Source organism: Aspergillus undulatus (assembly GCF_047715775.1).
Source record: "Aspergillus undulatus strain CBS 261.88 unplaced genomic scaffold BDV17scaffold_56, whole genome shotgun sequence".
NCBI classification, from domain to species: domain Eukaryota; kingdom Fungi; phylum Ascomycota; class Eurotiomycetes; order Eurotiales; family Aspergillaceae; genus Aspergillus; species Aspergillus undulatus.
In genome coordinates, this window is record NW_027396660.1 from 151,045 (window position 1) to 173,139 (window position 22,095).

Below are 22,095 nucleotides of genomic sequence, written 5' to 3' on the forward strand. Positions count from 1 at the left end.
TTGTTTGAAAACATGTTGATTCATGAATGCTATAGCAAGTCCCCAGAAACTGAACACTACGTAATATGGACAAGAGGCATCATTAGGGCGGGTACATCAGAGCCCAACTTCCGCGGCTTTGATCTGCAGCGCGAGAATTCTAGAATAATATCTTGAGATGGCCATATTGCCTCCCATAAACCACAGTCCTTTATGCCCAGATGGCCTCCAGATGCCTCGCATCTCACTGTTCTTGTCGAAGCCCCAGACATCGCAAACAGAATCAGCCGTCTCGTCGCCAAACAGCCGCCGCGTTTGCGTCCGCATGTTCTGGTAACCAGTTGCAAGAATAATCTCGTCGGCCTCGAGTTCAGCGCCATCAGCAAACCTGAGACCATGGGGGAGAACCTGATCGATTTCCACTCCTTGTTTGATCTTGATATGCCCGTCGACAATGAGCTGACTGGCGCCGACATCAATATAGTACCCTCCTCCGCGCTGGAAGTACTTCAGCAACAGCCCGGCACCGTTTGGCCCATTATCAACCTTGAAGCCCGCCTTCTCAAGACCAGAAATGGTTGCTTCATCATGCTTATTCTGAAGTTTTGTAACGCCAATCTGCTGTGTCTTGAGCAACTCGGAGGGCATGCCCCAGAACCAGATGTCTGCATCCTCCGTGGGCGGAGCAGTTTCATCATACAGCCCTGCAAGACCAATATCTGTGATCGCTTCTGATGAGATAACGCAAGTTGTGCTTCGCTGAACCATGGTCACGTCGTATCCCTTCTCGTAGAAATCCTGGGCGATATCATGCCCCGAATTGCAAGACCCGACGACAACCGCCTTCTTCCCTTTACTGGTGTGAAGTGCACCTTTAAAGTCTGAGCTATGACAGAGTCGATCCCCCTTGAAGCTGTCAAGTCCAGCCAGGGGCGGAACATATTTCTCGCCAGAGTGACCTGTGGCCTGGATGATATGGCGTGGGTGAACAGTCCTCGTGGAAGTAGTACCGTCGGCATTCCGTCGCTCGAGAACGACCGCCCATTGCTTTCCGTCCCATGTAGGTGTCTGCAATGCTGTCTTGGTCCAAACATTCAGCTCCAACAGTATAGCGTATGCTTCGAAGAACTCGGCGAGTTTGTCCTTCGGAGTGAAGACTGGCCAGTGGGCTGGAAAGCTGATGTATGGCATATGGTCGTACCAGACCGGATCGTGGAGGACAAGCTGATGATATCGCTGGCGCCAGTTATCCCCGATTCGATCATTCTGGTCAATTACGAGGGTGTCCACGTTGAGCATCTTTAGTCTGGCCGCGGCCGTTAGGCCTCCTTGACCGGCGCCTATACAGATAATTCAAGTCAGCGGCGGCTCGATAATGTGATGAGCAACATACCAATAATCAACACAGCTGGGCCCTTTTCATTGAACCCTGCCTCTGTGTTTCGTCTATCCTGCCAGTTCTTCCGATCAGGCCGCCCTCCATGCTCGACGCCCTTGCTGCGACGTCCATTCAGTGGCTCTTCATGCCCCTTCAACTCCACCAAGGAGGTAAAGAACGTGAGAATCTTCCAGTCGCCATTCTCCTCCACCAACCGCACGATTCCACGGCCCCGACCGAACTCTAGGTCGATCGTCGTGAAGAACTGAATCCCATATGAGTTCCCCAGCCCGTCGAGCGCGCAGGCTGTCGGGCGGCGGAACTCTGAGGAGCGATCGAGTTCGATTTTCAGAGCGCGGTAGTGACAGTTGAGGAATAAAGCAATATTATCGCGGCCTTTTGCGGTGTGCAAATCCCACTGGAGACACAGGTGGTCTCTCCAGTAGCCATCAGCGAGGAATAACCCCGCAACGGTCTTGGAGTCTCTCTTGGCAAAGGCATCGTTGAAGCCGTTGACCACGTCCTGGGCAACGACTTCTGCATCTTCTGCAGACAGATTCGACGGTGCAGTCGCTGGGAATGTCCCCAGGGGGATGTTGACAGCCATGATGTTGGTCTTTGGCGGAAGACGAGGGGCATGGGGGGTAAGCGTACTTAAGGGCGACAATTCGGAATCGTATGCCGCGACCCCGCATATACCAGAGTCTTACTGCGTCTTCTTCTTCTTTGTCCTCGTTGACCGAGAGCACCAATCCGGAGCTCCTCCGGCCGATTGCACATCATGGAAAGCGACTGGACCAGAGGGCATGCAGTGTACCCACCCAAAGTCCGGGGTATGAGACACCGGTGTGTCGATCCCCGCTGCCACCGCCAGGCATGGGCGTCCCCTTTTAAGACAATGCTTTGTCGTGCGTTCCCAATCCATTTGTTATGCCTTCTATTCGCGTTGTATGCTGCCTCTTATCATGGCTGCGAGCGATCATACGGAAGCTGGTCTCGACGCCAAACAAGACTTTCGAGGGGACGAGAATATCCGGGAGCTGGGCTTGGAAGATGCACAGGCTGAAAGGAGGTAGACCGCTGATTGCTGAATTATTGCCTGGTGCAGTACTGACATCTCTTTCCCAGACTTGTTAGGAAGCTTGACAGACGGCTGCTCCTCCCCACAGCCATCATATACCTCCTCTGCTACCTGGACCGATCAAACGTTGGTATGCTGTCCCTGTCGATGTGAAGCTTTAGGTTTAACGCGTCCAGGGAATGCCAAGATCATGAATTCGACGACAAACGACACCCTCATGGAAACAAATAGCATTTCCGACCATCAATACACAATCGCCATGATGGTTTTCCTGGTCGCATACTCCGTCTTTGAAGCTCCCAGCAATCTTGCCCTCAAGCTCTTCCACCCGCATCGATGGCTCGGTTTCCTGGTTGTTGCCTTTGGTGCTTTCTGCACAGGCATTGGCTTCACGCATACATTTTCCGAACTGGCGGTGCTCCGCTTCTTTCTCGGTGCTGCTGAAGCCGGCGTATTCCCAGGTATTTTTACCAGCTGAGAGAGTATTCGCGGACTGACTCGAGAAGGCATGGTATTCTACTTTACCTTCTGGTATAAACCGGGCGAGCGCGCAATCCGAATCGGCGTTTTCCTGTGCAGTGCTACGCTCTCTGGTGCCTTTGGCGGGTGAGTGTATTTTTTTTTTTTTTTTTTTTTTTTTTTTTTTTTTTTTTTTTTTTTTTTTTTTTTTTTTTTTTTTTTTTTTTTTTTTTTTTTTTTTTTTTTTTTTTTTTTTTTTTTTTTTTTTTTTTTTTTTTTTTTTTTTTTTAGAATTTCCTGTTATTGCTTCCAATACGTACTGATTCTTCAGCGCGATCGCCTACGGCGTTGGGCATCTGAATGGTCATCTCGGTCTCGAAGGCTGGAGGTGGCTTTTCATCATTGAAGGAGTACCCAGCAGTGAGTTGACGCTTATTCGGCTCCAACGCAAAGATTGACTGGGATCCGTAGTCGCTGTTGGTCTTCTGGTGCTCTTCTTCTTTCCGAGCTACCCCGAAAGAGCTGGGTGGTTGACAGCTGAAGAGAAGGAGCTCCAAGCCCGCCGCCTGGGAGCAAACCGCTCGTCTGGGTACGCACTCAAACCACCTTTACAGGGCATCTACTTACCCCGAACAGGGAGGACAAGATCAACTGGCCTGACGCAAAGGAGGCGCTCTGCTCGATCCCTCTTTACGTGCACTATTTGACTTACTTGACCATTGGCACTGGAGTGGCATCTTTGGCCTACTTTGCCCCAACCATCATCGAGGGACTGGGCTACAGCGATCTTCAGGCACAGCTGTTTACGGTACCTCCGTATGGTATTGCGTACCCCATCACTCTTCTCATCGCCTGGCTTTCCGACCGTTTCAAATCTCGTGGTATCTTTGCAACGTGTTGCTGCGCCATGGCATCTATTGCTTTTATCATCCAAGGTAGCCCTTACCCTCTCCCTATATCTATACTCACTAATCCATGCCTAGCTGCCCTCCCCGCAGACGCCTATATCGCTCGCTACGCCTTTCTTGTCATTGCCACCATCAGTGTCTTCGGCGGTCTCCCATCGATCAATGCATGGGTCGGCGATAACGTCCGCAATACAACAGCTAGTTCACTTGCTATCGCGTTAAACATCGCATTCTCGGGGCCCGGTCAGATTATTGGAGTATGGATTTACCGGTCGCAAGATGCGCCCGCGTACCGTCTGGGACATGGCGTCAATGCGGCTATGGCGGCCATTGCTGCGAGTCTTAGTCTGGGGTTGACCATCTACTATCGCCGGTTGAATAGGAAGATTCAGGGGACTGGGAAGACGCCGTATGTTAGTTAGTCTGCTGACAGATTCATCCACATTTGAGGCTGCCCCTCATCTATTCCCAAAGCGTTACAGATTGCATTGGCGAGTACTCTTCCAATGGTTCAAGATACATATTCCCTCCAACACTTTCCCAGGCCATGGCAATAATCATTTACACATCATACTCCACCTCTTGAACAGTCGGGACCCGATCAACCTTCATCTCAAAGAACTTCGCAACAAGCTTCACAACCCAAATAACCTGCACCTTCTCCGGACTCACCCCCAACCTCCTAGTCCCCCGAATATGCCAATGCGTCTCCAGCCTCAAATTTTGAATCATAATTCCCGGAAGGACGACAAGCTGCGTATCCAAATCATCCAAAACCGCCCGATCGGACAGGTAAAATCCATACGTAATTTCCTTGCTGATCCAGGTGAAGTCTTTGTGCGCGTCGAAGAGACCAAGCGTGTCACTTGCATTCCGCGCATAGATCCTATTGTACCACCCCATCGCGCGCTCATGGTTTGCCTCGTCGGCTTGCCAGTTTTCTCGGGTCGTGTTGTAATCTCTATCCTGGGGCTTTTCGACCTTTGCAATAGCGAGAATGGACTCGATGGGTTTGCACACGCCCACAATGGATATAGCCTTTACGAGGGCTTCGCGGAGGCGGCGGATGATGGTCTTCCTAGACTCCGGTGTCGCATTATCGGGCTTGTTGATTAAGTAGTTGTAGAGATGGTGGGCTTGGTCGGGCTCGGTGCTGGCGGTTATGGTTGTGATTGCGAGGATGTACCACCGGTCAGGATCGAAGCCTGCAGCTGAGAATTTCTGCTCGAGGCTTTGGAATAGGGCTTCCATTATCGTAATCTTTGGATTTATAGGATGAGAAGTTTCTTCAGAGTCGGATGTGGTTTCGCTTATGCTTATACTAGTCTCATTCTGCTACCACGGGGCGGCCAGGATAGATATGGAAAATAGACCTATCGTCATACGAACTACAGCCATCTTGCAAGCTTAGGAGATCTTCGGGCCCTCGGGGAGTGCTGGTAAACGTCCGACCTAATATTCAGTATACAGAGTAACGGGGCCTTGGAGGAGGCAGCCACCTTTACCTCGGCCAAGGGGTATAGATAGAGCCACAGAAACTTACCAGCGACGACCACCCCTCTGGCGCAATTGCCCCTGTAGACAACCGTTGTAGAGTACGTATGTGCTCCAATCGGTGTATCAACCAGCACTGAACCATGCAAGACACTTCATCATGCATGAAGCTGTGCGGGGTAAGCTCGGAGGGGGGTCCGGCCTCCGGATCGCCAAAACAGAACTCCCACCATGTAGAGCTCAATTGACAATGAGCGGAGTTACCCCGAGATATGCAAAGCAAGGATATTCCTTTAGGCATTGGGATATCTACAGAGCAACTGATAGCTAAATCCCTCGGTCTGATCTCTTCAGAGTTCAGCCCGAGGCGTTCTACCTCAAAACAGCAAAGCGAGTGAGCGTGGAAGCAAGCATGACATCTACCGAGCCTCAGGAGAGCACACTTGCTCAGCTAGCTGGAAAGACGGTCATTATCACCGGAGGCGCAGGGGGCATTGGGGCAGCAACAGCAAAGGTCTTTAATGAACATGGGGCAAACGTCATCATCGCAGACATCCCCAGTTCCTGCGACCTCGCTGAGAAGGCGATCGCCAGCTTCCCATATCCCGAAAATGCCATTTTCATCTCCGTTGATATCCTCAACTGGGAGCAGATGTTGAGTCTCTTCCTCAGGGCGGTAGACCGGTTCGGCACGATCGACACCGTCATCGCGAACGCTGGTATCATGGAGAAGACGGAGACGCTTGATCTCGAGAGCACAGATGAGCAGGGAAATCTGCTTGAGTCGACTGGTGCATTCAACGTTATTGACGTAAATGTCAAGGGGACACTGAACAGTAAGTCCGTCCGTATCCCAGCATCTAGATAGAAGCCAACAGGAAAATAACAGCCCTACGTCTCGCAATGCACCACATGAAATCGTCCGCTTCCACCAAACCCACGGGCCGGAAATCAATCGTCCTAGTCGCCTCAACCTCCGGGTACATGGGCGGCACCGGTGTCTCAGCCTACGTCTCCTCGAAACACGCAATCATCGGTCTCTTGCGCAGCTCACATACCACAGCCGCAAAACACGGAATCACAGTTACCGGCGTTGCGCCGTTTTTCACGTATACAAATATCACCGCCAAGGCCGGCAAGCAGTGGCAAGCAGACGGCCTGAAACCTAGTACAACGGAGGATGTCGGGTTGGCGATTGCGCAGAGCTCGGTTCAGGGAGATGGCGGGAGCTGTACTTTGGTATGAATCCTCTCTTGGCCATTCGAGAAATGAGACCAGAGCCCAGCTAATTCATGGAAAGATCGCGGGTCCGTACCGCAAGGAGATGGAATCGAGTCGAAGCGAAGTCATGCCGCAGTGGTTGGGTCGGGATACCTATGATTTCTTTCAAAATGCTTTCAGAATCATTTCCAGTAGTGGAGGGTATAATCTGCCCAAAGCTGCTTCCAAAATATGAAGGACTGTCTGAGAAGTGTATGCATCAGGCGAATCCATTGTGTACTTGTCTGGGCTGAGTAGCCCTCTTGTCAGCCTCAGGCACCAATTATTTTCTCTCTTCTGTTATCAACAAAAGAAAATTTGGAGCAGCGACAGTCAATAAAAAAATGTTTATATACCGGTCTACAATTGGTTTATATAGTAACGCTACATCCTAGGATTAGATATTTTGATTTATGGCGAGATGGGGGGCCATCTACTGTCTGGCGAGTTGCCTAGGACAAAAATATATATCTTCTGCAACGCTCTTCGGGGTCAAGTTGCCACGCACTCAAGGTAAATTTATACACCACACATCGTCTTGATCTCATGCTATCTGTAGACTAGGTAACAACTCGATAGGTTAGTTCGACTTGAACTCGCTCACAACCCTCTGAATAGTCTCCTGGACACTCTCCTCCCTCAGTCCCAACAAGCCATTCGCCAATACCCTATCCTTTGCAAAGTTGGATTTCAAACCAGGAGTGATACCGTAGGGAATAGCGCGAACGAGCTGCAATGCACCGTCGAAGTCGCCTGACTGGAGCTTCTTGGAGCCTTCGGCGACTTGTGCATCAGTCGTGGTATGCTGTAGAGCCCAGGAGGAAGACGTCGTACTTTCGAGTGCCGCAAGGATCTCGTTCTGGGAGGTCTCGACTGAGGAGATGTACAGGTACTTATTGGCGGTGGCCTCAGGGTGTCTCAAGACGGAGACGACAGCATCTTCGAGTTGCTTCTCGTTGGTGAGAGTGAATCTCTTGTCACCGTTGTCCCAGATGGTGGCCGATCGAGAAGCAATATCGAATTGAAAGAAGCGGTTCGTGATGCCCTTTGCAGAAAAGCATCAGTGATTGCTTCCTACCCAAGAATGAAGGACACCTACCCAATCGAACAAGCCCGAGGTGGCCACCCCAGTCCAGGAGAAGGAGTCCGATTCCTTTGACCTCAAATATTCAATAACGTCCTTCTTTAGGAAGAACAAAGGAAGCAAATTGTTGACAGTGTCGTTCAAGGTATCCGCCGAGAACTCGGACGGGAGAAACCTGCATACACCGGCGGCGATAGCAGCGTCTACGTACTTCTTCTGGTCAGCGAAACCAGTTGCACCAACAGCAGAGATGACCGCATCCTGGCCCTTGAAGGCTTCCTGTAGGTCTGCACTGGAGAAATCGGACGTGCGGACAATGACGCCGGCAGGGAAGGTTGCGGCGCTGGAGCTGCGAGTCAAGACAGTAACGTTGAAATCAGAGGCATGAAGAAGACCCCTGAGGATTATTTGGCCGATGTTACCGCTGGCCTATATTATACCTTAGCACGGCTCATAAGAGTCATAGGATTAGAGCCTACCCCGATAAGAGCAATGTTCTTGAATGTAGAAGTCATCGTGGGCTGGGAAGATGAAGTTGGAGGCTAAGAAACTGAGCAAGATTGATTCTGCAGACTAGTTATGAGAATAGAGAACTGTTGAGCTCCCTCATCTCGGACGAAGATACCAGCCTTTATAGACATTTTGCGTGATTCCAGGTGTATCCATCATGATGAGTTACTGGAAGCCTGAATAAGCGTCGCTGAACAATACTTCGGACAATTCCTCCGTTCTCCGCTTTAGCCAATAGATAGACCAAATATTATTACTCATTCTTCATGACCGGAGCAAGAGGCTCAATCGCCTCCGCCGCAAATCTCTACGCAAAGACTCATATGGAAGCACTTTGCGGGGAAACCAAGTATACTCAGAAGATCCTAGAGCCGCATCTCTCATCCATGTACGCAGGTGAATTTTAATAAACTGCAGGATGCGAGTGAGGATATTCTCCAAGATAGATTAAAGACTTAGCATGCTCCGAGGTGGTATAAGCTAGTAACAAGTTAGTGGAGCTAGATTACACAAAGTTAAGCTTATAGCTCAAACAGGACTAATCCATCAGCTTTAAACCTAAATAGGACGCAAAGATGAAGACTCAAGGCCTGCGTGACAGTCGGATACATCAGACAGGTTGCCAGATGGTAACATAATTGATCCTGGTCGAGTCGGTGAGCTGGACTCATCCCCGTCCTCCGCGCAATGTTCTCCGTCATCCCAATGCCGCAATGCCGTTTACATACACCGAAGTAACGATCATTTGGCCTTTGAACACGGTCCATGAGCTGAGAAATGCCCCGTCGAGTAATTGCCCCGGGCCGCTCCTGCCTCGAATGCCGCCGCCGCAAGATCAAGTGCGATAGATCGCACCCTTGCGCCTACTGTGTCAAAGTCCGCGTTGAGTGTACATACCCTCCGCGACGAGCTTCTAACAATGGCAATGACGAGGTCACGAGTACGGAAAGAATAAGAACCCTTGAGTCAAAATTGAAGGCTGTTGAGAAGCGTCTTTCCGAGATCGAGGGCCCGCCGAGGATGAGGACATCTGCCACCACAACGTTAGGACGTGGCCGTGAGAGCCAACAACTAGAGAGTAGGGAAGCCCTACGGCAGAGCTCGGTGTCTGCATCTGCATCGCATTCTCACTCTGTCGCTGCAAAGTCAGCGACGCTCCTGACACCGCAGCCAACTATTGATCTCAGCGTCCTTTATCCAGACCCCTCTACGGTTGCGCTTCTCTGGCAAAAGTACTTGGAGGTTGTCGATCCCCTTGTTAAGACATTTCATATCCCGAGTGTGCAGAGGCTGGTCGTGAAGGCGATCCGTGGTCGAGATAACCTAGACTTGATTGCTCAATGCCTTCTTTTTGCGATCTATTATGCGACTATAGCATCGATTTCCCCAGCCATCTGTAGGATAGAGTTTGAAGAGGAAAGACCAGCCCTATTGAAACGGTATGAGCGGAGCTTTAGCCGCGGCCATGGCCAAATTGCTAACTGTCCCAGATATCGCACTGGCGTTGAGTACCTTCTTTCCCAGATGGACCTCCGAGGGTCGACCAACATGACGGTGCTGCAAGCATTTACTATCTATCTGGTGAGAACCGCCCTTCGTCGTTGCTGGAGAGCTGCTGAAAGGTCAGACAACCGGAAGATGCGATGAAGACGGGCCCGACGTCTACGCCCTTGTTGGGCTGGCAGTCGGAATGGCCCTGAAAATGGGACTTAACCGGGACGGAGAAGCACTCGGACAGTCTCCCTTTGAAGTGGAAATGCGACGTCGACTATGGTGGCAGCTGTTGATCCTGGACACGCGTGTTGCAGAGGACCATCAGTCAGAACCATGTATTCTGGAATCCTCTTTCAACACACGGTTGCCATCGAACATTGCATCTGCAAACCTACATCCTGAAATGAGTCGACTAGCGATTTGTGGCCACGGTCGGACAGAGATGCTATTTAGTTTGGTACGTTTTGAAGTCAGCTACTTTGCCCGCCAGATGGTCTTCTCCGATGTATTCGGCAACGCAAATGCATACGCAACATTGTCGACGGTTCAGAAAATCCTCGCGATCGATCTCTTTCAAGAGCGCGTCGAGAACCAATACCTATCGCATTGCGATGAGGGCATACCGCTCGACAAGATCACCACACAGTCAACCAGGCTCATCTTAGCGAAGCTCAAGTTGATGGCCACCGGCTTCATGGACGACATCTCTCAAAACGACCGGGAAACTTCCCGGAGGGCTTGGATGAACCTATTACAAGATGCTGAAGGACTACGGGGATATGAGGACGGGAAGCAGTGGCTTTGGCTGTTTCAGACATACATTGAGTGGGATGCGCTCTTACAGCTACTGCTGCACCTTCGTGATAACCCAGTAGGGGAGGACGGAGATCAAGGGTGGGAAACAGCCTACAGAGTCTATTGGCATTGGAAAGGTTACAAGTCTGCACAACGTGATGAACGCTGGAAGCGCATTGAGCAATTACGATCGGAAGTGCTTGCTCTGCGAACTCAATTGGCCATGGCCTGAGCGCAGGCTTCAGAAATAGAAATGAGCAGTGACACTCTACATGTTTCTGGCTTGTTGATTTCCCACACATCAGCTTTCCAGAAACGACTGCTTGGGACTTGGACGGTCTTTGTGGTTCAAGCAAGGTGCGGCAAAGCGCCCACCGGCATAAAAGGATTCGCGGGGTTTGTTCCGGTGGGAGCGTAGCCTCATTTCCTGCGCCGGAGTTTGGCTTCAAAGATTTGATCAGTGACGTTGAAGACGTAAAGACCACCGGTTAGAACTGCCAGCCTAGAACCGGCGGGATCGGGTAGGTGGGATGCATACTATAAGACCACCAATGCCTTTAGTAATGCGGAAACCCAAAGTCGTCGCGTATAAAGGTCTTGTTCTACGCCAGTATTCTACAAAAACCCCATCGTATTATGCACTCCAATTGAATCACCACCATGTCTGACATCAAATTCTTCTTCGCCTCCGGCGCCTGCTCCCTATCACCCCATATCCTCCTTCACGAAGCCGGCCTCAACTTCGAACCAATGCAAATCAAGCGCGAAGAGACTGAAGTCGTCTTTCCACCAGACTACTACAAATTAAACCCCAAAATGCGCGTGCCCGTTATCGTTGTCGACGGTGAAATCATCACCGAAAGCCCTGCTGTCTGCACAATCATCTCGCAGCTCTCGCCCGGAAAGAAGTTTATGGGAAACACACCCCTTGAGACGGTCAGAGTCTACGAATGGATGAATTGGATCTCCGGCACCCTGCACGGCACTGGGTACGGCCACCTCTTTCGTCCCTGGCGCTGGACCACGTCTGAAGACGCCAAGGTCCACGCAGAAATTAAAGAAAAGGGAAAGGAAATTGTGGCCAACTGTTTCGAGCACATTGAAAGCCGACTGAGGGAAGACGCAGTGTTTGCGGTTGGGGAGGAACTTACGGCGGTAGATACGTTTCTGTATTCGATGTATCGATGGTCGACCTACGCTGAGCTGGACTTGGGCCTGTATTCGAAGTTCGCGAGACTGGTCAGGGAGCTTGAAAAGAGGGAGAGTGTGAAATCTGTGTTGGAGAAAGAGGGGTTGCAGGCTATTTCTGCTCTATAATAGCGTCGCATTGATGAATAGGAGCTCTTAAATGAATCCTAACGCGGTCGAACTACCTTGATTTACGATCACACTACATCAATCAGCTGGATTTAGTCCGAAATCTATTAATATGGCACCTAGATATCTTCTGTGTAGGCAATGCCTCCTTGTCAGTTACAGACCACCGAACCACGACTTGTATACCCAGCCGCCAAAAGCACACAACTTCATAATTCTAACGGACATCAATAAGGCCATGGGGCCGCCGTGGTTTTACTCCAATGTTCATGTTTAGACTCTACTAGGCAATTGGCACAGTAATACCAGGACGGTCACCGTGCATACGTTGGCGCTAGCAAATATCAACCGAACAGAAAGGTTAATCACATACCCCAAAGACATCCACAAGATCTCACCTCTGCGTTCAAGTAGCATGCGGTAGGTCCCCCGTGTATTGGTATACAATTAGCATTGATTTGTCGGCGACTACTGTCAAGCAACCGGTGCAAATGGCTCACAGAGAGACAGAATGCCCATCTGACAGAAAATGGGTGCTTTGACTAGCCGTGTCGTCGAGCCATGATTGACTGGTGATAGTGGAAAGTTCAAGTTATCTAGCTGGGCGGAAACTCAACTTCGAATGATCTATTCGTGCGTTAAAAAAAGGCCGGCTAAATATAGCCGCCGGCAAAAAGACCAAAAAGACTTGTTTCAAATGCCTTTGGAACAGCAGTTGCTACCAAGATGGTACACTCCCACTCAGCCCTGGCCAGGAGGGGGAGCTGTAGATACGCTGGAGGCTGCATCAGGAATGCTTCATGCGTGCAAGCTATGAGAGTTCTAGTAAGGGCTACTCTGAGAACTCGGCCTGTGGATACGTAAGTGACCGCGCGTCGACTATAGGGCTTGATATCGATATTAGGAGAAGAGAAGATCTGGCAGAGATCCGATATACATATTCAGGAAGGAATTGAGACAAAATGTTGCATTAGACTTCAACGCATAGTATACTGCCTTTGAAAGACATAATTGCAATCCATGTCCACATTATTCATTATGTTTCATTATGGAAATTCATAACTTCACAGGTTCGGCACAATCAGCGTCTGCTGCTTTACGCACTTCACTGCTTCCCGCACAGCCGACTGGCCCTGCTCGATAGCGCCGTCAATAAATCCTCGCCATCCATCTGCCCAATCTGCACTGGCAAAGATAATCCGCCCATGAGGCCGCTGTAGTTCCGCGAGGTATCTGGACGCACTGTTCGGACCCCAACACGCCCAGACTCCTTTAGCATATGGGTCATTCATCCAATCGTGTGTTGCATAGGCGTCGACGCTAACGTTCGGGTTGACATTCTTCTTGAATTGTTCGAGGATATGCTTCGAATCCTTCTTTTCGCCGAGCTTACCATTGTATCCAAAACCAATGCACCATGTCCCTGATGGTCCTGACGGCTGAGTTCCATTGTGGTCAGAGAACGCGAACAGGAAGCTCGAGCCGCTGTAGCCGTCGCCAGTCCAGAACCAGCCTAGGAGTGTCTCGCGAAGCTTGAAGTGGATTTTTGCCCCTTTGTTGATGTGTCCTTCCTTGACAGCTGCTTGTCGCAGATGGGAGAGCGGTGGACTGAACTTGATATCACTCAGACAGTTGCTAAAGCCGTGGTCAGTACAGGCAAACAGGTTGCAAGATTATATCGATCGCTTACAGTGGGATGGTAGAGACGATGGTCTTTGCTCGAACCTTCCGATCTTGCATAGTTGTCACTTCCACACCGTTGGCGCTCTGACGAATCTCAGAAACAACTGTGTTGAAAACTCTATCTCCGGCATACTGCTCGAAGATTGCCCTTGCCAAGGCAGTCATGCCCCCGTTCCCTAACTTATAAATGCCCGCCATCTCGAATACTCCGGCGATGCTGTGACCACCCAACGCATACCATCGCAGGGCTTCCACGAAGCCAATGTCCCTTGCCGGTGCACTCCCGAAAGTACTAATATTCGAATCAAACAGTGCCTTCTCGCGCTCGGGGATTTCATGCAACGCATCCAACCGGTCCTTGACACTGAGGTTGTCATACCGTTTCCAAGGCGCAGGTTCCCGCAACGAATTGTGCGGATACGGCATCAGATCCCTGCTATCGAGGCCATCAATAGTGAACACCCTCTGCGCGACACGCTCCAGCGCAGCTGCAGCCTCAGGTATCGACAAATCCTCCATAACTCCCGAAGCCGAAGTAAACGACTGGCGCTCAGGCGCGATAGTCCCAGCGGAGGTTTTCAAATCCTGGTGTAGTCCACACCGATGAAGTTCAGTATATAGATGCGGCTGCGCCCAATGCACCCATGTGCCACCCATTTCAACTTCCTCGCCAAGGACCTTCGCAGTCCAAGTGCGGCCGCCAATTCGGTCACGAGCTTCCACAAGAAGGACATCGAAATTGTGCCTTTGGGATAAGTCGCGAGCGGCTATGAGGCCTGCGAAGCCGGCACCAATGACGATGGCATCGTAGTTATCTTTTATCTTTTGGGAACCATGTTGCACGGCGTCGGTGACGAGGCCCTCTGTTATCTCGGTTGGTGTCCACAAGAATCCTTCCCTCGTGCGAGGCATGTTTGTGAAGACAGTTTGTAAATTGCAATCGAGCCGTTTGTTCTCCGATCATCCTGGTGGCCACGGCTCCCCGAAAGAACAATTTAATCCTCTGACAAGTGATGGAATAACCTCGGAAGGCCATCTGCATTCCGACATTGCTGTAGTCAAAGTATTGGTAATTTGCGATTGGTCGAGATTCGCGTCGATGATTTGCATAAGCAGTCATCCCCGCGCAACGCACCTTTTTGCCTAATTGGGATGGACGCGTTTCCACGCACCAGCAATGAGATTAGAGAGCTTTTCCTTTTCCGTACCTAGAAGGTCGGCTCAGGCTTACAGAAGAACACGTTTGGAACACCGGGCAGTCCGGGCAGCTTGAAGCGCTCCGTCTTGTCCTTCACTTGGAACGGCATGATGGCAAAAGCTATGGCAGGAGGGTAGGCAACGACCTAACGGAAGCGCGTGGTAAACTTACGATGCCGATGCGCGATTCTTATCAATGATGCTCACCCAATCGCATCTTGTGGAGCGTGGAGGAATGCACTATTTTCCCGAATGGGGGAATACCCAGGGGCCGGGTGGGCCTGGCTACCATGACAAAGCATGTTGGTAAGTATAACGAGAGATGGTCGAGTTATAGCACTGCTGTCACGATATGGTTCGAGTAGTATTGGTACATTCTCTCATCCGAACACTGTCTCCAGCTTCTCCTCCACCATGACTTCAGTCCACTGAACAAAATGCTCGGACCCTGGGCTCGCTGCTGCTTGAAGATCACTTCTGGCCCAAACCCTTTCCACGATCTCGGTAGCTCGTGAAATTGCCGTTATACCGACATATCGGAGAATATGCTGTAGTCTAGCTCTGACAAAATCTCGCCACTGCAGCTGGACATCCTCCTGGCCAGCAATTAGATGGATATCGGCGGAGAGTATGTGCCAGGAAGAAAGGCCCTCGCTATAGTGGGTGGAACCGGCGCGGGCGGTTTGCAGGGTGCTCCCAGCTATGATCAGTGGGAGCACCAGGAGGCAGTTGATACCGGAGGTCTGGGGGACCGCCGCAACGAGGGACAGACAAGAGGTTGCCATGGCGAGGATCTTTAGTCCAGACGTAAGTCTATTCTCCGCTGCTGTAATACGGCCGGCATCATGGAGGGGTCTTTCAAGCAGCCCTGGGAAACTTCTGTAAAGCTCTATTAAGGTAGCGAGTCTGTATATCTGGGCCAGCCTCTGCAAGTGGATAGCCGGTGTTGCCGCATCACCCGTATCTTCTATCAAATCCTTTCGTGGAATCCGGTAATGGAAAATGCTATGCTCTGTTTCTCTAGCTGATTGTAAGAGCCCTTTCCTGATCTGACTCCCGACGTCGGTGGCCGTGCCGGTTATTGACAATTGATCTGTCAAAGAGAGTTGCCTGACCAGAGATCCAGTCCTAGCCAGATAGGCAAAGAGCGGAGTGCATACCCCCGTCCACGGGTTGGGGCAGGTCTTGGAGCTGCTGCCTTGGCAACAATGAGCATTTAGGTACGCCGTAGCGTCAATCGGCTGGTTAATAAGAAATGATGCCATGGCTTCCCAGTAAGCCATGAGACCAACGATGGTGCCTTGAACTTGCTCTCCACCTCCTGGCGTCAAGAATTCCGGGTCCTCTTGGTTGTTCGATATCCATCGCTTGAACAGAATTCGGGCTCCGTGAAGGTGAGTGATCCCGAGATATGACGGGTTATGCCAGGCCTATATGTCGTCAGCTGCACGGTCTCAAAGGCTGTTAAGAATATGTTCGTACCTCGGTCATTCCCAGCAAGATACTTCCCAGAAGAGCTTCGAGCGGCTTGGTTCCTGAAGGACGGTGCGCGCCTACTGTATCCTTAAATACCGCGATGTCCGAGTTCAAGTAGGACGCCGCTTTCGATCTATGATCTAATGCTGCATCTTGGGCGTCACCTATACTGGATGCAAGATGAGCAGCGGACATTGAGAGAACGCAATGATAAATGAGAACAGAGGAGCTCATCAGGCGGCCTACTTCCTGACGGAAGAAGTTTGCATTAGAATCCACACACGAATTGATACGACACACTTGTACGTAGTAATGCCGTGATATCGTGGTTTCATGGTCCTCGAGGGACGAAGGTATCAAAAGTTGGTTCGTATATTCCGTCCATCCAATCGACCCACAAGCTCTTTCGGTATCAGGAATAACCCTGTAGCTTCCAAGTAGCGGATCCAGGGAGTCCAAATCCATCGGGTTGCCCCAGGGGTACGCGTCACTACAGTCCGTGTCCCAGGCTGAACTCGTAGAGAGATTTCTGTCATCGACCGTGTCATATCGAGCTTGAACTTCCAGATCGCCAGCCCCGTCTTGAATAGAGAAGTCTAGTGCCGTTGAAATTGACGACGACATAGGGAATTGTGGAGGTCCCAGCAAACCATCGATTTCAGATGGCCCCAGATCTCGCGTAGGCGTCCGCTCCGTAGACCTTCGGCCATTTCCTCCGAGTTCATATTTAGAAGACCATTTTAACACACGCGTGTATCCGGGACACTCAAATCCTCTGCGGGTACACTGATTACAGTGGGGAGCACTCTCGTCGCATTTAATCTTCTGCAGTCTTAATCAGAGGTACCCAGATCAAATAATATACCTTGACTCACCCTTTGCTTGCATCGGGAGCAGCCAGCTTCAACTGTCAGACCGCGGTTGCCTGAATATTGGACACGGGCTACTCACTGCGGGTTTTGACCCTGTTTCGCTGCACTCGTCCAGACATGGAGGAGATACGCCGGGCTGGAATTTTTTAAGGCCTCAAGGACAGGGAAGCTGCATGGCTGTAATGTAAATGGCACCCTGATAGAGCGCGGAGAAACGGTGTTCCCCGCATCAAGCCAAGGTGGACTACGGCGTAGTTCCGCATTTTATAGAAGCCATGCTTACTCCCTTATCTCTTCTAGCTGGGAAAAAGATAAGACACAGTGGGGCATCATTTAATGGAAAATCGTCGGACATTTGTACGCTGAGAAGAGTTGGACAAATGACATGTCGCCTTGTACACAAAGCGGATGGCTGCACAACTGTTTCATAGGAACTACAAACGCCTTAATTCCCCCTTCTAAGCACTGGGAAGAACAATATTCGGACCAGTATACTGCTTCCTCCCTTTCCAGATCCAGTATATCCAACTGAAAACCAGGACAGCCCCGAAGATGAGCGAGGCGTAGTTCATATTCTCCGCGGTCACAGGCTGATACGGTGGAAAGACCATGAAGATAGATGTGTAGCTCAAGTATACGACCGAGACAATGTTGATGGGTATACCAAAACGACCGAGTTTCCAGGGACCATAAGTAAATGCTACATTTGCCGTTGACAGTCGACACCAAAGCATCAAGGCAACCGGGACAAGGTAGGAAACGTGCAGCCCCAGAACAGCAAGTGAGATGATTGCATTGAAAGCTGTTGTCGATCCGATATTAACCAGGCCGAGAAGAAACAGCACAGCGCCTGTTGCCAGGATTGGTCGGCTCGGGATGCCAGTCTTGTTGTCCACCTTGGCAAAGTATCCATGGCAGGGGATGCCTGGAAAAGATTAGCTACACATATCGCCTTGAAAAACACGGGGCAGAAGTACATACCTTTGTCCCGAGCTAACGACCAGACCATACGAGCAGCCGACGCTATCAGCGCAATCGTACCAAGCCAAGCAGTAAAGATGAGTGTAAAAGTCATAGCTGAGCTCGCCGCCTGGGATCCTGTTACGATCCGGAATATCTCAATGATAGGATAACCAGTCGGACTGCCAAGGGCCGTCGTCATATCGCCCATACAAAAAAGCACGGCCAGCAAGAAAGCAAAGCCCATCACGCCATTTATTGCCACTGAGCTGAGCATGCAATAAGGTACAGCCACCGCGGGATTGTCCATTTCCTCACCGAGGTGAATCGCACCTTCATACCCTAGACCCGCTATCAGCGTTTGCCGCCAGCTGTATTTGTAGACAACGCACCCGTCAGAACATAGCAGCTTGATAGCATCCCAATAGACCAGGCAATGCCACTGCTTGACCAGCCGGAACTGTCCTGAAATGTTGTAAAGACGAACTCGACCGAGTGTTTCGCTGGAGCACACGCCCACATCACAATAAAGTTTGCAATAAATGCGCCGATGTGTATGACCAGAGAAACACGCTCAACAATGGAGAAGAACCGGGCCCCCCAGATGTTGATCGCTGTTCCAAGACCAACAAGAGCCCAGTATATAAGCGTGCCCTGCCACCTCACAATTCCACATGTTTCATCATGGAGGACTACGAGGCCTTGGATCATCGTTGCTGCAAGGAAAGGTGCGCTGGCTGCGAAAGCGATCCAACCGAATGTGCCTATATCGAGGAGTCGTTAGTTAGAACCTGTGTTCGATCTTCAAATCGGATCGGTTAAAGCCCACCTATCCATCCAACAGCCCAGCTGAGTATGTTTTTAACTCGCTCAGGCGCCAGCTTAGCTGTGAAATGGTATTGTCCTCCGGCAGTTGGATACCTGGACCTATTAACACCATTCAATTTCTAATAGGAACCTAGTCTCACATCGAGGCTAGCTCACCCAGAGACGCTGCAGTTGCAAGGCTTCCAAGTATTGCCACTATTGATCGATCAGCCAATATGTATTGATGGTACTTGTAGGTTCCACTAACGAAGGAATCCGTAGACCAACGACACCGGGCCTCCGCTCACAAGCCCAGAGACTATTGTACTATGAAGATTCCTCAGCATCATTTGTGTATTGGACGTACTGAACTATACCTTGAAAGTGCCTCCCATGTTGCCATAAGAATCACGGTCATAGAAAGGATGGTCAGGCGCGAAAAGCCTCTCTGGGAAAATTACTGGTGTTAGCGGAATCTTCGATCGGTCAGCTATCTCTCTTTAGGCTTGATACCTTCAATTCATAGGTCTGCCCCTCGCCATGGCTCTTGTTCCGCGCGAGCTCAAGTGTGCCATCGAAGATATTGGCTTCCTTCTTGTACTCCTCGAAATCCATATTTGTGAACGTGTATCTGTTCAGTGGTGGGCAGGGGAGGGCGCAGCCTTATGCTGAGTCTGGTTAAATAGCCACCTATTGTCGAATATGGCCTCGCTTCCCGCTGGCGTCATTCACCATTCGGATATACATATGACATTGATAAGGCTTATCAGGAAAACATATCGTACTTTGCATTGAGATAGGCTCCTGTGGTATATCATCTTACCCTAGCGTCTGCCTCTCCTCATTTTGCATCAGCATCGGGGAGAGACAATCAGTCCTGGGATATTCAGCCAATCGCATCCTAAGGCGAGGGAACAGACCGGTATTCTGTGATGATAAGGTTCCGAGGCCTACTCCAAAACGCGGTACAAATTCCGTACTTCCGAACGTCATATCTCGCTTTTGTTATCATGACGCTCATTGAAAGAAGGTCAGCATGTCCTGCTGTTCCTGGGATGGTTCAAATCGCAGAAAGAATTGACGGCCGGTACTCATATAATTTTGGCTTTTGATAAATACTTAGAGGCCGCAGCGGCCGTAATAGCGAGCAGATATAATGTCTGCGGGAGAGAAGTGACATTTAGGCTTTCAGAAGCAAATACGTCGTTTGAAAGCAGCAATTTTAGCCTTCGTTGTTTTCTCTCTGATCATCCTCATACGAGCGCATAAGATGCGCTGTGCATACCAGCCACACTTTGCAAATGCTAGGGATGGCGCAGCCCATCAGGATGGGAGCAGGAGCATAGAACTGCGCCACATGAAGGTGTATGCTTGTCCACTGGTCAATTTATAGTCGGGCTATGAGGAGGGCGGTCATCACCCTGTCCGTCTAGACGACTGTTTAGGACCTCGAGGACAGTATCACGTCAAAACGGCGACTCAGCGAATGTCTGGCTGTTGTAGTGTCATTGACCCCAACCCTTCCGAGTATGTCGCGTTGAAGATTCTCATAGCCGATATAACGGGCGAGGAATGTTACGAACGAGACAATATATCGCGGTTGCAACAGATTGCGAAGAGGAACCCGTTAATTGAGCGTTCTGTGCGGTTTCCGTTAGATCAGTTCAATATCCAAGGGCCCAATGGCTCCCACCAATGTTTCATTTACCCTATTCCAGGCCTGCCGGTCTCAATTCTTCGGGAAAAGGTCAACGGCATCAATAAGACACAACGAGGCCTCGTGCGCCAGGCGGCAGAGGCCTTGGCTGTGCTTGGTTGAGCTGGCATCTGTCATGGAGACTTCCGGCCATCAAATATCCTCCTCTGCTCACACAACCTGGATTGCATGTCGGAGGACGGGGTCTTCGAATATCTCGAGTACTCATGGACAGCAGACATCCTAAAGGGCTCGGGAGAACTCCATAAAGACCCGCGTGCTCCGCCATACTTAGTTCGTCCCGTCGACTACTACAGGGACAATACCTCCCGGGCGTCTGAGGAATTAACAATCATTGATTCTGTAGAGGTCTTTGAGATGCACAGTCCACTGGAAAGGGTCGAAATTCCTTTGCCCTACGCCGCACCAGATACACAGCAAGTAATATATGGGCGTTAGGCTGTACACTATTTGAGATAAGAACAGACACTCACGCTTATTCACAGTGATTGCTAATTACATGGATGACCATTTGACCCTCGTTGCTAACATATTGGCCCTTTTCCTGAGCCATTGTGGTCATCAAAGGAGAGTCCTCAGGCTTACATCCCGGACGTGCCGATAGAAAATGATCATTTAATCGAACCTCGGACGCTACGGAATGGACTCAAGTATCTGTGGGTCATATCTTCGGCGAAGAGGTATTAGAGGAGTCGGAACCCGTTTACATGCCCGAGGAGGAGCGAGAGCTATTCGCGGATCTCTTCGAGAAAATGTTTGTGTGTAGTATGGACAAAAGACCGCCGGCTGATGAGGTTCTAAAGTACCCTTTATTTGCATATGCGGCGGAGAATGCTTGACATACTCTTACGCAATGAGCGTTTTGTTGCCTTCTGCAATTGAGTCCCCTGTCTGTGCTGTGAATTCAGCTGAAATCTTCTGCCGTTCCGCGAACCCAGTTCCCCCTTGTCAGTAGAGCGACACTGTTCATATAGCTTTTAGTTTATAAGTAGTTTATAGCCAATGCATACGTTGTATATATGAAGCACCCGTTTGCGTTGTACCTTATTGAACATACAAGTTCAGATTCCTTCTAGAACTGCATTAACTAACCTCAAACCCTGCCAAGATGGAAGTCCGGTTATCCCCTCAATTGAGCGATGACGGCCTGTTTGATCAATATATCCGTAACGACCACGAACTTGACATGGAGAAACAGGGTTATTGTCTTGCTGTTAGCGGGATATGGTGAGGCCCTTGTACGTTCTCTGTCAGTCGAGAAGGGTGTGCTTGATCGCCTCGCCAGTCCAGAATCGGCGAAGTATTTCACTGCTGCCGATCATCGAAAGGAGTGGCAGCAGTATGTATCAGCATAGGCTAAGTATCTATGGTTTCTAATTTGGCTATACAGCTGGACGTGATGGTTCTTCTGTTGCAGGTAAGTACCCTCCGGCAGTCTTGATAGATGGCGAGAGGATACTTATTTCCGGCGGGGGGTCAATTTCTTTATATATGGTATATGGTAAATCCACCCATGAGATAACCTTTTTGAAGGGCCTTGTTGACGAGTCTATAGCCGGGTCCCAAGCCGCTGTGATGGACCAAAGACAATTTTGAAATGAGGCTTCCCAACGGGGTACTAATG

The 22,095-nt window shown here is 50.3% G+C and overlaps 10 protein-coding genes across 10 annotated transcripts; 4 read left to right on the forward strand and 6 right to left on the reverse strand.

Annotated features, from left to right (window-relative positions):
- Nucleotides 1-33: 33 nt before the first annotated feature.
- Nucleotides 34-1,964, reverse strand: BDV17DRAFT_300433 (uncharacterized protein; the record flags this gene model as incomplete). The annotated part of the gene is made up of 2 exons (XM_073764059.1): nt 34-1,319; nt 1,373-1,964. The coding sequence occupies 2 exons, from the start codon at nt 1,962-1,964 to the stop codon at nt 97-99; spliced, it is 1,815 nt and encodes a 604-aa protein (XP_073612109.1). The 3' UTR covers nt 34-96.
- A 358-nt stretch (nt 1,965-2,322) lies between these two features.
- On the forward strand, nt 2,323-4,227 carry BDV17DRAFT_300435 (major facilitator superfamily domain-containing protein; the record flags this gene model as incomplete). The annotated part of the gene is made up of 8 exons (XM_073764060.1): nt 2,323-2,429; nt 2,486-2,568; nt 2,615-2,899; nt 2,945-3,044; nt 3,229-3,317; nt 3,369-3,486; nt 3,534-3,832; nt 3,881-4,227. 8 exons carry the CDS (start codon nt 2,323-2,325, stop codon nt 4,225-4,227), a joined length of 1,428 nt encoding a protein of 475 aa, XP_073612110.1.
- A 139-nt stretch (nt 4,228-4,366) lies between these two features.
- Nucleotides 4,367-5,056, reverse strand: BDV17DRAFT_300436 (uncharacterized protein; the record flags this gene model as incomplete). Its single annotated transcript, XM_073764061.1, has 1 exon — nt 4,367-5,056. One exon carries the CDS (start codon nt 5,054-5,056, stop codon nt 4,367-4,369), a length of 690 nt encoding a protein of 229 aa, XP_073612111.1.
- A 560-nt stretch (nt 5,057-5,616) lies between these two features.
- On the forward strand, nt 5,617-6,755 carry BDV17DRAFT_300437 (uncharacterized protein; the record flags this gene model as incomplete). The annotated part of the gene is made up of 3 exons (XM_073764062.1): nt 5,617-6,135; nt 6,189-6,538; nt 6,600-6,755. Exons 1-3 carry the CDS (start codon nt 5,712-5,714, stop codon nt 6,753-6,755), a joined length of 930 nt encoding a protein of 309 aa, XP_073612112.1. The 5' UTR covers nt 5,617-5,711.
- Nucleotides 6,756-7,139: 384 nt separating this feature from the next.
- On the reverse strand, nt 7,140-8,158 carry BDV17DRAFT_300439 (aromatic alcohol reductase; the record flags this gene model as incomplete). The annotated part of the gene is made up of 3 exons (XM_073764063.1): nt 7,140-7,604; nt 7,659-8,072; nt 8,123-8,158. The coding sequence occupies 3 exons, from the start codon at nt 8,156-8,158 to the stop codon at nt 7,140-7,142; spliced, it is 915 nt and encodes a 304-aa protein (XP_073612113.1).
- A 703-nt stretch (nt 8,159-8,861) lies between these two features.
- Nucleotides 8,862-11,098, forward strand: BDV17DRAFT_300442 (transcription factor domain-containing protein). Its single transcript, XM_073764064.1, has 3 exons — nt 8,862-9,592; nt 9,644-9,734; nt 9,781-11,098. Exons 1-3 carry the CDS (start codon nt 8,931-8,933, stop codon nt 10,672-10,674), a joined length of 1,647 nt encoding a protein of 548 aa, XP_073612114.1. The 5' UTR covers nt 8,862-8,930; the 3' UTR covers nt 10,675-11,098.
- A 4-nt stretch (nt 11,099-11,102) lies between these two features.
- Nucleotides 11,103-11,759, forward strand: BDV17DRAFT_294677 (glutathione S-transferase family protein; the record flags this gene model as incomplete). Its single annotated transcript, XM_073762895.1, has 1 exon — nt 11,103-11,759. One exon carries the CDS (start codon nt 11,103-11,105, stop codon nt 11,757-11,759), a length of 657 nt encoding a protein of 218 aa, XP_073612115.1.
- Nucleotides 11,760-12,823: 1,064 nt separating this feature from the next.
- Nucleotides 12,824-14,354, reverse strand: BDV17DRAFT_284109 (flavin monoamine oxidase family protein; the record flags this gene model as incomplete). Its single annotated transcript, XM_073760479.1, has 2 exons — nt 12,824-13,394; nt 13,450-14,354. 2 exons carry the CDS (start codon nt 14,352-14,354, stop codon nt 12,824-12,826), a joined length of 1,476 nt encoding a protein of 491 aa, XP_073612116.1.
- Nucleotides 14,355-15,019: 665 nt separating this feature from the next.
- BDV17DRAFT_294679 (transcription factor domain-containing protein) lies at nt 15,020-16,310 on the reverse strand (the record flags this gene model as incomplete). The annotated part of the gene is made up of 2 exons (XM_073762896.1): nt 15,020-16,069; nt 16,122-16,310. 2 exons carry the CDS (start codon nt 16,308-16,310, stop codon nt 15,020-15,022), a joined length of 1,239 nt encoding a protein of 412 aa, XP_073612117.1.
- Nucleotides 16,311-17,445: 1,135 nt separating this feature from the next.
- On the reverse strand, nt 17,446-19,369 carry BDV17DRAFT_300444 (putative GABA permease; the record flags this gene model as incomplete). Its single annotated transcript, XM_073764065.1, has 8 exons — nt 17,446-17,912; nt 17,969-18,289; nt 18,340-18,711; nt 18,777-18,868; nt 18,916-18,970; nt 19,023-19,081; nt 19,132-19,202; nt 19,268-19,369. The coding sequence occupies 8 exons, from the start codon at nt 19,367-19,369 to the stop codon at nt 17,446-17,448; spliced, it is 1,539 nt and encodes a 512-aa protein (XP_073612118.1).
- Nucleotides 19,370-22,095: the final 2,726 nt, after the last annotated feature.